Source organism: Phoxinus phoxinus (genome assembly GCF_949152265.1).
Source record: "Phoxinus phoxinus genome assembly, chromosome: 13".
Classification (NCBI taxonomy): Eukaryota; Metazoa; Chordata; class Actinopteri; order Cypriniformes; family Leuciscidae; genus Phoxinus; species Phoxinus phoxinus.
The window spans coordinates 3,198,023-3,211,092 of record NC_136888.1 but is presented as its reverse complement, the minus strand read 5'-3'; the positions used below and the strand labels follow the sequence as shown (position 1 = coordinate 3,211,092).

General features: G+C 40.0%; 1 protein-coding gene across 1 annotated transcript in view; it reads left to right on the top strand.

Annotated features, from left to right (window-relative positions):
- LOC307009086 (otoferlin) overlaps positions 1-12,243 on the top strand; it is a 47,557-nt gene extending 35,314 nt beyond the window's left edge. Inside the window, exons 34-42 of the mRNA XM_079632504.1 lie at positions 19-189; positions 3,909-4,069; positions 4,190-4,332; positions 4,420-4,508; positions 4,588-4,686; positions 6,590-6,831; positions 6,933-7,111; positions 8,682-8,782; positions 11,079-12,243. Of these exons, the coding sequence (XP_079488630.1) occupies positions 19-189; positions 3,909-4,069; positions 4,190-4,332; positions 4,420-4,508; positions 4,588-4,686; positions 6,590-6,831; positions 6,933-7,111; positions 8,682-8,782; positions 11,079-11,259 (1,366 nt within the window). The 3' untranslated portion in view covers positions 11,260-12,243. The remainder of the gene's footprint in view (positions 1-18; positions 190-3,908; positions 4,070-4,189; positions 4,333-4,419; positions 4,509-4,587; positions 4,687-6,589; positions 6,832-6,932; positions 7,112-8,681; positions 8,783-11,078) is intronic.
- The last annotated feature ends 827 nt before the right edge of the window (positions 12,244-13,070 follow it).

Below are 13,070 nucleotides of genomic sequence, written 5' to 3'. Positions count from 1 at the left end.
CTGCCTTCAAACTCCCAGGTTTTTTGATATTGAAGCGACACTCCCAATGGATTCTACCCTCACTGTATCCATCTATGACTGGGATTTGGTGGGAACCGATGACCTGATTGGGGAGACGAAGATTGACTTGGAGAACCGTTACTACAGCAAACACAGAGCAACGTGTGGTATCAGCTCCAAATATGCAATGTATGCAATTCTTCTTACATCAACACTTTCTGACTTACTGATGGAGTTTGTGTTCTGTGGTGTTATTTTAGTATCATCGATATACTATTATAATTTTGGATTTAATTTTAAAGTTTTAGTAATTTTGTTGTGTGTTTTTGTCATTTTAATTATAATTTTTAGGGATGCACCGAAATTTCGGCTATCGAAACTTTTAGTCCGAAAAGCTCTTTTCGTTTTCGGGCTGAAATGGTTTTGGAGGAACGAAACACTTTTAATTGGCGCTACTCTGATGACATGTTTTGACTGTGTTCAACATCTATTTCGTGCAAACAACATGGATAAGCTACAACAGTTATACATGTCAGCTGTTTGAACACTAGCTCTGGATTGACAACATTAATGTCTCGATTTTAATCGGCAATGATATTATTTCTTAAATCTGAAATCTTTTAGTCTGGGCTGATTTCTGTTGATGCGCAGCATGAACAAAACTTCAGTTAACATTTTCAGCACGCCTGTCATCTAATAAACGCAATAAGCTTTATGGTTTGTTACTTTTAATATAAAGCAGTCTCTCCACTTTAAAATTCTGTCGATTTTATTACGAAATTCAAAGCTATACAATCACTTAACCTCAAGACAGAAATTTAATGTGCATAACCTCATTAATCAGCAAGAATTTATTTTTATATAAAAAATGCCTTATGTGGAATTTAAATGTTTGTAACATTACTTTTATTTTTTATTTTAATTTTTGTATCCCCCAGGATACGTCAGCTCTTTGGGGGTATAAATTAAATGAAAAAACAATGCTTGTTTGGCAATGCATGTTACAACATTTTAGCTAAAATTTTAAAACATTTACTCTTTCATAACTTAAACTAAACATTCTTTGTAAAATTTTATTTAAAAATAAGCATAATGTCTATTTATGAATATTTTAGCCTTCTGTGTCATTTAATATGCACATTTTAATAGGGCCTGTAAATGATCAATATGACCAAAACTTTGCTGAAAAACTTATTGTACACAATCTACTTCATGACTTCTGTCCTCTGATTGATAGTTCAGACTTTGTTTTCATCAAGTACAGTATTTTTTTGCTTAGAAATATTTAATAATTTTTATAAAGTAAATGTTAGATACACATTTACTGGACTGTAACTTGGGTTTCCTTGATTATTCATACATCTTTTTTTATGTAAAAAGTTATTTTTTATATATATTTTCATGTTAATGTACAGTTGTAATCAGAATGCATCAACCCCCATTGCTAATCAGGTTTATTGGCAAAATATACAGACTTCAAACTAAATTAATTTAAATAGCTCAACATAACAAATGTTTCAAGTAGTTTTATTCAACTGAAAATTAAACTTTTAATGACTTCTGCAGTCTCAAAATGATTCAACCCCCTGAACAGAATCCCTCACAACAGCACAAATCTGCAAAACAGGTGTTGTCTCAAACACACCTGATGTAACTAATCAAGGGCTTCATTAGTTGCACCAGGTGTGCTTGAGCTAGAACACATGAAATAACTGAACTGGCTAAGTTTGTTAAATGTCACGTTTGACTGCATTTTAGAAATATGGTCTGCAAGTCAAAAGAATGATCCAAAAAGTTACGTGAAGATATCATCGGCCTTCACAAACTTCACAAACAAGGAACAGGACACAAAAAAGCACAAAAAATAGCGAAGGCACTAAATGGTCCTAAAGACACCTTTGGAAGCATAGTTTGCATGTTCAAAGTTAAAGGAACTTTAACACTACCTGGACCGGGGAGAAAAGGGAAGAAGGCAGGCTCAGAAAAACCCTCGAGTGACTGCAAAAGACCTGCAGCAAAACTTAGTGGCAACAGGCACTGAGGTTTCAGCTGCACAGTAAAGGGTGTACTAAACGCATGCGGTTTCCATGCCAGAACTACAAGACTTACACCACTAATGACCCAAAAGCACAAGAAAACTGCTCAAAATCATATAAATACGCCACAGACATTTTGGGATTCTGTTCTGTGAAGCAATGAAACTTTTTGGCCCTATGGATCAGCGGTATGTCTGGACTAAGAAGAGTGAAGCATATGCTGAAAAGAACACTGTCTACAGTTCAGCATGTGGAGCTTGTGGATATCATCTGGCACTGGAAACCTGCAGCGTGTGGAAGGCAAGATGGATTCATTGAAGTATCAGAAAAATCCTAGGAGAAAGCGCCATGACGTCAGTGAGGAAGCTGAAGCTTGGGTGTCATTGAACCTTCCAACAGGACAATGATTCCACAAAGTCTTGGTTTCAGAAGAAGTCCTGGAAGACTCTACAGTGGCATCACAGTCACCTGACTTGAACCCCTTAGAAAATCTCTGGTGGGATTTGAAGGCGGCGGTTGCAGCACACAAACACAAGAATATAACTGAACTGGAGACCATTGCTCATGAGAAACGGGCTAAGATTCCTCAGAAACGCTGCAGAAGCTGCTGTCTGGTTGTGCATCTCGTTTGCAGCAGGTCAGAACAGCAAAAGGTGTTCTACTAAGTAATAAAGATGCTTGCCATGAAAGGACTGAATCATTTTGAGACTGCAGAAGTTGTTAAAAGTTGCATTTTCAATTGAATTTAGGGAAACCTTTAAAAACTCTTGTTGTCTTGAACTATTTCCATAACTTTTGTTTGATTTGTTCATTGCAAACAGCTGAAAGTCTGTACATTTTGCCTGATAAACCTGATTTGCAATGGAGGTTGAATTGTTGAATTGAACTGTAAATGTAAAATATGACATAGCATAACCTTTTTGAGGAAATTTTTTTGTCCATCTCTCAGTTATCATTGATATATATATATATATATATATATATATAGAGAGAGAGAGAGAGAGAGAGTGAGAGAGAGAGAGAGAGAGAGAGAGAGAGAGATGTCTATTTATTGTAGCAGAAACACACACAAAAATAAAGCTTCACGAAAAATAAAGCGAAGAATGATGACGAACGAACGACAATGAAGCACAAAAAATTTACAAACATACACAAGAGTAAATACAAACAAGAGTTGGATGTTAGTTGCCAACAGCACAGCAGTTTCAGACGAACAATAATACTCAAAACCAGTGTTACTTTACGTGTGGCGCGGGATCAAAGCAACCGTTTTCAGGCCTTCCCGCTTCGCTATCTCCAGCGCTGGAAAGCTTTTCTGATATTAACATGGGTCCTAAAGCTCTTTCCTGATCATAACCCTTTTTTCCCCAGTGATATTCTAATGAGCTTTTCTCTTTTGTAATGTCTTTCAGCCATCTCTCTTTCTACAGTCTTTCTTCAAATCTCCCTCTTGCTCGTTCTCTCTCCTCCATTTTTGTTTTTCAATTTTGATTTCGGTGTATTCCTAACTTTTATTTCAGTTTTAGTTACTTTAGTACATTACGTTAAACTAAATGAAAATGAGAAATGTTGCAATCAGCTGAAATCAAATTAGTTACTTTTTTATGTTTTCTCCCATTATTTCAAGTAATGACTTCTTAAAATAGTTTGTTAACGATAAAAACCCTGGTGTTCAGTATATAAATTAAGACTGTAACTGCATGTAACATTTTCCTTACTTGAAATTAAATATAAAAATCGTAAACTTTTTTTCATCATTTCCATTTAGTTTAAATTAATATTCTAAATTTACTCAAATAAAATTTATAAATAACCCCTAAATATTGCTTAAAAAAATGACTTTTCCAAAACTTTTCCAACGGTTTCTTTTAGTCATGGCTATAATGTGTGGAGGGACCCACTGAAGCCAACGCAAATCCTTAGCAAACTCTGCAAAGATGGAAAAATGGATCCGCCCCAGTTCGGCCCGGGAGGAAGAGTCAAAGTGGCAAACAGAGTTTACACGGGACCAACTGAAATTGAGGATGAAAATGGTATGTACATTCTCACAAAGCATTTCGAAAGGGAACAAGTATAAGGGTGGTCTTCTAAATAGCTGAGTTCCCATCGGAGAGCAGCACATCAGAACAAATGCACATACTTTTCTACGGCAGGACTGAAGAAACAGACGGATGAGCACCTGGCTCTTGCTGTACTAAAACACTGGGAAGATATACCACGGATAGGCTGTAAGCTGGTTCCAGAGCATGTGGAGACGAGGCCTCTCCTGAATCCTGATAAACCTGGGATTGAGCAGGTCAGGAATAATGTCCCAAAAGCACCACTGTCAGATAACGAAATGGTGATAATGAGCCGTTAGTGAATATGAGTGCTTGTGATGTAGGGGAGAATTGAGATGTGGGTGGACATGTTCCCGAAGGATATGCCTGCACCTGGACCCGCTATTGATATTTCACCTAGGAAGCCAAAAAAGTAGGAACCACTTGGTGAAAGCTTTTGGCCAAATACAGATGAACATTGCATACTAAACATACCTTTTTGTCATTGACAGATTCGAGCTCAGGGTGATCGTGTGGAACACAGATGAAGTTGTTCTGGAGGACGATGACATTTTCACAGGAGAAAAATCAAGTGACATATTTGTTAGAGGGTACGGGATCTTTTTCACTGATATCACTTGTTGCTATGTACAGTATATATTATGAACGCTTGTTTCCACCATGAAATAAAAAAAAGAGCTAACTGTGGCTTTTTAGCTCATGATTCTGACATTATTTCTTGCTATTCTTCTATGCTTTTTTTTCAATTGGAAGAAATAAAGTCAGTGCGAAAAAAGTTGATTGTGATATAGTAAGTCAGAATAAAAAAAAAAAAAGTAAATTGCGATAAATAAAGTCAGAATTGTGAGAAAAAAGCTCATTGTGAAAAATAAAGTCAGAATTTTGAATTGAGTGCCCACACAGGCTTCGGCACCAATAGCAACTTTCTAAAAGAGCTAACACAGTCTGACCCAACGTCTTTTTCAAGATGTCATTCAGACCTCGTTTTTTTGGATGCTGTCGATGTCTGACTCCGGCTGACGGTCATGATCGCTGCATCACATGCTTGGGCTATAGGCACGCTGAGGTAGCATTCATGGATGACTCATGTTCTCACTGTGGGAACATGACCATCGCAGCGTTTTAGTTCTTCTTCTGGCCAGAAGAAGCCTACTTCGGTTAATAGCCTTGGTGACCTGAGGATCACAGTGAGGACTTCCCCGCCGAGTCAACCTCCTCGGGCCCCTCCATGGGGGTGCCAGTAGTTTATTTTGGGACTCCACCAGATGATCAAATTTCGGTCGCTGCATCGTAGGTTAAGCTAATGTACTCTGGGGATGAAGATTTAGCTGCACGGACCCCTTTGGGTGTGGCAGTGTTGCCGAGTCAGTGTAAGTTCGCTCTAGCGGACCAGGCTTACTCAGCCTGTGGAGAAGCTGCCTCCGCCCTGCATGCCATGGCGCTCCTGCAGGTCTACCAGGCCAAAGCGCTCAAGAATTTGCACGAGGGTAGTTCCGACCCAGGGGTTATGCAGGAACTGCATACAGTGGCGGACCTCTCCCCACGGGCGACGAAAAGTCACTGCACTCTCCCTGGGTAGCGTGATGTCCATGTTAGTGGTCCAAGAGCGACACCTGTAGATGAACAAGGCAGATATGAGTGAGCCAGACAATATTTGTTTCCTCAACGCCCCCGTCTGCCAGGCAGGCCTCTTTGGCAAAGCTGTGGAAAAGTGCAGCAGTTTTCTCGATTGTCCCTTGACACAGACTGTTTCTCCGCTTTGCGTTCGAGGGTCGAGCATATCAGTACAAGGTCATACCCTTTGGGCTGTCCTTGTCGCCTTGCGTCTTTTGTGAAGGTCGCAGAGGCAGCCATTGTTCCGCTCAGAGAACGTGGCGTTCGCATCCTCAACTATCTCGACGACAGGCTGATTCTGGCTCAGTCTCGGGATCAGTTGTGCAAACACAGGGACATGGTGCTCAGTCACCTCAGCCTGTTGGGACTTTGGGTCAACTGGGGAAAGTGCACACTCTCCCATGTGTAGAGGACCACTTTTCTTGGTATGGAGTTGGACTCGGTTAACCAGACAGCGCGACTCACAGAGAAACTTGTCTGGTCAGTGTTGAACTGCTTGAATTCAATCAAGAGCAGGACAGCGGTCCCACTTAAACTTTTTCAGAGGCTCCTGGGGCATATGGCATCCACAGCCGCAGTAACGCTGCACGGATTGCTACATATGAGACTGCTTCAGCACTGGCCAAGTCCCGAGATGGGCGCGTACCGAGTGTACGTCACCCCACATTCAGCCCGTGGTCGGACCCTTCATTTCTACGGACAGGAGTTCCCCTAGAACAAGTGTCCAGGCATGCTGTGGTATTCACGGATGGCTTTTCTTGCAATTCCTAGTTTATATGTCACAATTCTAACATGTTTATATCTGAAAGATCATATCTCTTAAGTGATAACAAGGGTACCAACTAACTGTACCATCACTATGCAATTTGTGACCAACAGATGGCTGAAAGGCCAACAAGAAGACAAGCAGGACACAGACGTCCACTATCACTCGCTGACCGGAGAGGGCAATTTCAACTGGCGCTTTGTTTATCCATTCGACTACCTACAGGCCGAAGAGAAGATCGTCATCTCAAAGAAAGAGTCCATGTTTTCTTGGGATGAGACTGAGTATAAAATTCCTGCCCGCCTGAATTTGCAAGTGTGGGACGCGGATCATTTCTCTGCAGACGACTTTTTGGGTGTGCTGTTGTGTTTTACTTTGTAAAGTCATTTTAGATTCAGGCTAAGTCTTAATGGCCTTCATTCATACAGTCACATGTGTGTTTGCTTTTTGTTTCAGGTGCAATCGAACTTGACCTGAATCGATTTCCTCGAGGTGCAAAGACAGCGAAGCAGTGCTCCATTGACATGGTCATAAATGAGCAAGATATGCCCATGGTCAACCTCTTCAAACAGAAGAGAATTAAAGGCTGGTGGCCGTTTGTGGCCCGTGATGAAAATGATGAGATGGAAATTACAGTAAGTGACCTGCAAATAATGTGATAAGCGAAACAAAGCTTTTCAAAACTTTTGAGTCAATTGAACCAATTGCTTCGCAAAATGATTCACTTTTCCGAAGCACTTGCAACGTGGGTGTGGCACCTGCTGGTTTAAACTTTGTAAATCAACTGAGCGTCAAATATTATAGCATATTATAATGATTTCTAAAGGATCAAGTGAAACTGAAGACTGGAATAATGATGCTGAAAATTCAGTGTGTATGCCAATGTAACTGATCCTACTCGACCCGAGGTTTCCAGCATGGGTGGCTAGTCGCCAGCACGCCTCTTGAAGCCATGGGAGTGGTTTACTCGCACACCTCTTACTGGCATACGTCTGTTACACCAAGACATACACAAACATGTGTCAGTGAGGATCTAAAATGCAGCTGCACAAACGGACATGCATAGCCCCTTTCACACAGAGATTGTTTGTTTGATTTTGGTTCATTCACACTGCCAGTGTTTTTCCGGAATCTGTGAGTGCGTTCACACATCCCGTAAAGACATGTCACGTCAGGATGTGTTGTAGAAAGGCCAGTCTAATCTTCCGCTATTGCTCTTTCCATTGTAATGATCTGTGCTTTTGATCTCGAGAAACCACGCTCGAGCATTTTTTTCCGGATTCGGTCGTACACTAAAGCATCGTTCCACAAAGCTGGCGAATGATCTCAGCTTCAGCGCGGATAGTAAGGAGCTCCCTGTTCTCTGCTTCATAGTTTGCAGACATTTTTTTGTTCTTTCTTTGTTGATGACGAACACAAACTTTTTTCTAAGAGCAACAAAATACCCCTTACGGCATACGTCCTGGCTTTTGTTCAAACAGGGTGTGTTCCGGGACTGATCCTGGCAAAGTTACTAGGCCCTGATCCCGGCATCAATCCCGGGACGTGTTTGCGTTCACACAGAAGGCACTCTAGCTATTATACGGCAATTTCCCTGGATCAACACGCTGTGTGAAAGGGGCTCATGAATCCCCGAAAACAGATATAGACCGACAGGTGGTGCTAGGGAAGGAGGAGGGTCAAAGTGATGTGAACACAGTGAACTTACAGTGACACTCACTAGCACTAGACTATTTAAATGAAGGAAAGTTCATTGGCTGAAGGATGATCAGTTGGTAGATGGCTGGTAGATTACTCATTAAGTATGACTACTATATGTGGAATATTCCTTTTTTTCCAAACCAAAACTGAAAAATTCTACCCTCCATGCTTTAAAATTCCAAATCTTACATTTCTGCATGTTCAAACTCAGTTGCATGATGCACGACATTCTGAACAAAAATGCAAATCATATATGACTACTGTAATGATACTTTCATGGTGCTTTTTGAACATTTTTGGAGCTTGGTAGTAAAAATCTTCCAACTGTGCTTTGAACATTCTTCAGAATATCTTGCTTTGTAAACACATGACTGAGTAAATTACTTTTTTACATGATCTAACCCTGTGAATGATAAAATGTCACTCCTAAACCACCAGTGTGCACTTGTTTACTCAGTTTACTCAGCTCTGATGTTTAGTTTAATGTTTTTTTTATCCTTTAAGGGAAAAGTAGAAGCAGAGCTTCACCTGCTGACAGGTGACGAGGCCGAGAAGAGTCCTGTTGGTGATGGACGCAATGAACCAGAGCCTCTAGAGAAACCAAAGTAAGAGCAGCATTTACACCAACTTTTACATCTACCTTCAATATTGCAGTCATTTGCTACAGACAATTTTTCACTTTCACTAAAAACATCTTGTTTGTTGAACTACACATAATGCATTACTTTCAAACATTTATTTATAATACTGAAAACATTCTATCATATAATATTTTAAAATAAATACTTTTTAAAACAGCCCAAAAAAACAGTCCTTAAGAGTTTGCAATTGCAAAGGTTTGATGGATTTTTACTTATTTTGCTATATTGAGCCAAAACATTATGACCCATCACAGGTGAAGCGAATATCGTTGATCATCTCCTAACAAGGCCATATATTAAGGTCTGGTTAGATTAGATCAGGGGTCACCAAACTCGGTCTTGGAGGGCCGCTGTCCTGCAGAGTTTAGCTCCAACCAGGTCCAACACACCTGCCTGAAAGTTTCTAGTATGCCCAGTGAGACCTTGATTAGCTGGTTCAGGTGTGTTTAATTGGGGTTGGAGCTAAACTCTGCAGGACAGCGGCCCTCCAGGACCGAGTTTGGTGATCCCTGGATTAGATGGTCAGCAAACAATCGGTTCTCGTCATCAACATGTTGGATAGAGGATAAATGGGCAGGAATAAAGACCTGAGCAACTTCAACAAGGCCTAGATTGTTATGGCGAGACGACTGTGTCAGAGTATCTCTGAAACGGCGAGGCGTGTGTGTTGATCCCGGTCAGCAGTGGTGAGAGTTTACCAACAGTGTCCAGGAACAAACACAAATCGTCAACAGGGTGTTGAGTGTCCAAGGCTCAACGAAGGGCAATGAAGGCTATCCCGTCTGATCTGAGCAAACTGAAGGTCTACTGCGGCACAAGTCACAAGATTTTAAGGATGGTTATGGGAGGAATATCACAACACATGCGTAGCCGCAGGCCGATCAGAATGCCAATGATGAGCCCGTCCACCATTGAAACCCCTACAATGGGAACGAGAGCGTCGGAACTGGACCTTGAAGCAGCGGAAGAAGGTCGTCTGGGTCCGATGATTCCAGTTTTCTTTTACATCATGTGGACGTGTGTGCCATTTTCTCTTGGTAAATGACGGCACCAGGATCACTGTGGGATAATGACGAGCTGCTGGAGGGAGTGTGATGCTCTGAACAATGTTCTGCTGGGACGTCATGTGGACGTAAATTGCCATATACCTAAAGATTGTTGCAGAGCAGGTCCAACCCTTCATGACACTGGTGTTCCTGGTGGAAGTGGGAATAATCTTTCAGCAGAATAATGCACCGTCACACTGCACACATTGATCAGGAATGGATTGAGGAACATGATGAAGAGTTCAAGGTGTTTCCCTGGCATCCAAACTCCCCCGATCTCAATCCAACCGAGCATCAGTGGGATGTGCTGGACCTTCAAGCTCGATCTCTGGCGTCTCCACCTCACACACAACCTACATGACTCGGAGGATCTGCAGCCAGAGACCACAGGACTCCTTCAGGGCTCTGTGAGAGTCTACGTCTCGCGGGTCGGCGCTGTTTTGCCAGCTAACAGCATGTTAGACAGGTGGTCATAATGTTTTGGCTCATTGGTGTATATGTTAGATTCATGTTTTCCTGCTTCCAGGATTAATTGAAGAATACATTTCTAATAAAAAAATAAATAAATGCCATAAAGCCAAAAATAAGGCTTTGCATATCCTGATTTAAAGGGAATTTCTCCTGTCATTAATACCTTTCATAAAATTTGTTGTAAAACAAATATCTGCTTATTTTTCCTATGACTCTAAACGTGTGGACAACGTTAATAATCTGTTTTTTTCCAACAGTAAGAAATTAAACAAATTATAAATATCTTCCAAAGAAAACATTTGCCTCTGGTTTCACAGACAAGGTTTAAACCTAAACCTGCATGTTTGAGCTGTTGCATTGAGAACTTGCATTGCCATATCTTGAAATATATCAGTGCCATTGTTTCATCTCAAGATTCCACACCAGTAATGTTTTTTTTCTAAGGCACCTTTATAAAAGCTACTAAAATGTCCTAATTAAACTAAAGCCTAATTCCTTAAAACCCTGTCTGTGAAACCAGGCCTTGATGTGCTTAAATCACGGTAAGTGAATTGAACATTTCAAGTGGAGCAGTCTGTGTTAACATAATGCTATTTACATAAACATTATAATAATATAAATAGTATATCCTCGTTACGCACGTCTGACTAAATAGAGAATAAATCCGTAATAATTCTGACAGCTAACGTTCACCCTCTGCTGTGCCGCAGATTTGTATCATGAGTGTTTCTTTGTCCCACCAGCCGCCCTGACACAACCTTCCTGTGGTTCCTTAGCCCGCTAAAGGCAATCCGCCATCTCGTCTGCAACCAATACAAGTGGCTGGTCATCAAAATTGTGGTGGCGCTGTTGATATTAGCAATGCTAGGCTTGTTTCTGTACAGTATGCCAGGCTACATGGTGAAAAAGCTTCTAGGTGCATGAAAAGCTTTTTCAATGCCAGCAATATTGGATATTACTTCAACACTATTTCACCTGGAATGATGTATTTGTTTGTTGAAGTCATATGCATACTTATTTTGTTAAAAAGCATTACTGGTTTAATAGGTAAATCCCAACTGAGAACATAAAGTTCATCAAACGCTGAAAGGAGACCGTTGCATTTTTTTGGGAAATGCTATAAAAGCATTTGCAGTTTTTGGCTTTTCAAATTTTGAGTGTTACTTTCCATCCATAGTTGTTAGCTGTGTGTGTTTCAGAAAACTTACAAAATCTAAACAAATGTAGATGTCCCATTTCTCTGCATATCCAAGTCTGATGTAAAATGTTTTTTTATATCAATTCGTTCGTTTCTGGGGTTATCAGATTGTTGGAAGTTATTGTGTGCTTTAAATAAATCAATAATAATGATAACATAAAAACTAAACATGCATTTCATTTAGTATCCGTTGGCAAGAATCTTGCCCCTTTTCATGCTACATTCTGCACCTATACTCGAGAACCAATCCAATCGTGAATTATCTCTAAGCGCAATTCCTGTCTATTTAATATTTAGCCATAAACAGGCCCGTTTAAACTCCACCTGTAAGCATAGATTGAACAGCCATCTTTGTTCTCCATTAAAGCTTCAACACTCAGGTTTTGTTGAACAGCAACTCTTGCACACTTGAGTCCATGCATGAGCACTAATGTGGAACATTAAACATGAAGGCATTTTAATTATTGCTTTGAATCTGCCAAAAGTGCATGTCACCAATGAGACAAACATGTCAAAATTGTCTATGTTTACAATTTTTAAAAGCTTGTTCAATGGTTTTCTCCCACCAGCCGCCCTGACATTACAATGCTGTGGTTCCTTAGCCCGTTTAAGGCCATCCGCCATCTCATCTGCAACCAATACAAGTGGCTGGTCATCAAAATTGTTCTGGTTCTGTTGATAATAGCATTGCTGGGCTTGTTTCTGTACAATATGCCAGGTTACTTGGTGAAAAAGCTCCTAGGTGCTTGAAAAGCTTTCACCATGCCTGCTATATTTGATATTACTTTAATGTTATTTCCCTTGGAATGATGTACGTGTTTGTTGAAGTCATATGCATACTTATATATGTATTTTTTGGTTAAAAATCAATACTGGTTTAATGGGAAAAGCCCAACTGAGAACATAAAGTAAAACTTTTTGAAACACTATAGAAGCATTTGCAGTTTGAGCTTTTCAAATTTTAAGTGTTACTTTCCATCCATAGTTGTTAGTGGTTTGTGTTTCAGAAAACATAAAAAATCTAAAAACATAGTTGCCTTTTATCTGCATATCCAATGTTTTTTTTTTATATCAATTCATTCGTTTCTGGGTTTATCAGATTGCTGGAAGTTATTTCTTCACTGAAAGATGCGTTGTTGTGTGCTTTGGCTGCTACTATAAACTACTATAAAATAAACAATTTTAAAAATAACTAAACGTGTATTTTATTTAACAGTTGTCGAAAATCTTTTCATGGTACATTTTCTGCACCTTTACCCGAACCAATCCAACCGTGAATTATCTTTAAGCGCAATTACTGTTAATTCAACATTTTGCAATAAACAGGCTACTTAAAATCCATCTGTAAGCATAGATTGAACAGGCATCTTTGTTCTCCATTAGAGATTCAACACTCAGGTTTTGCTGAACACCAACTCTTGCACACTTCCTTCCAGTCCATGCATGAGCACCATTACACATGAAAGCATGTTAATTATTGCTTTGAAATTGAACCTGCAAAAAGTGCATGTCATCAATAAGACAAACATGTAAAAAA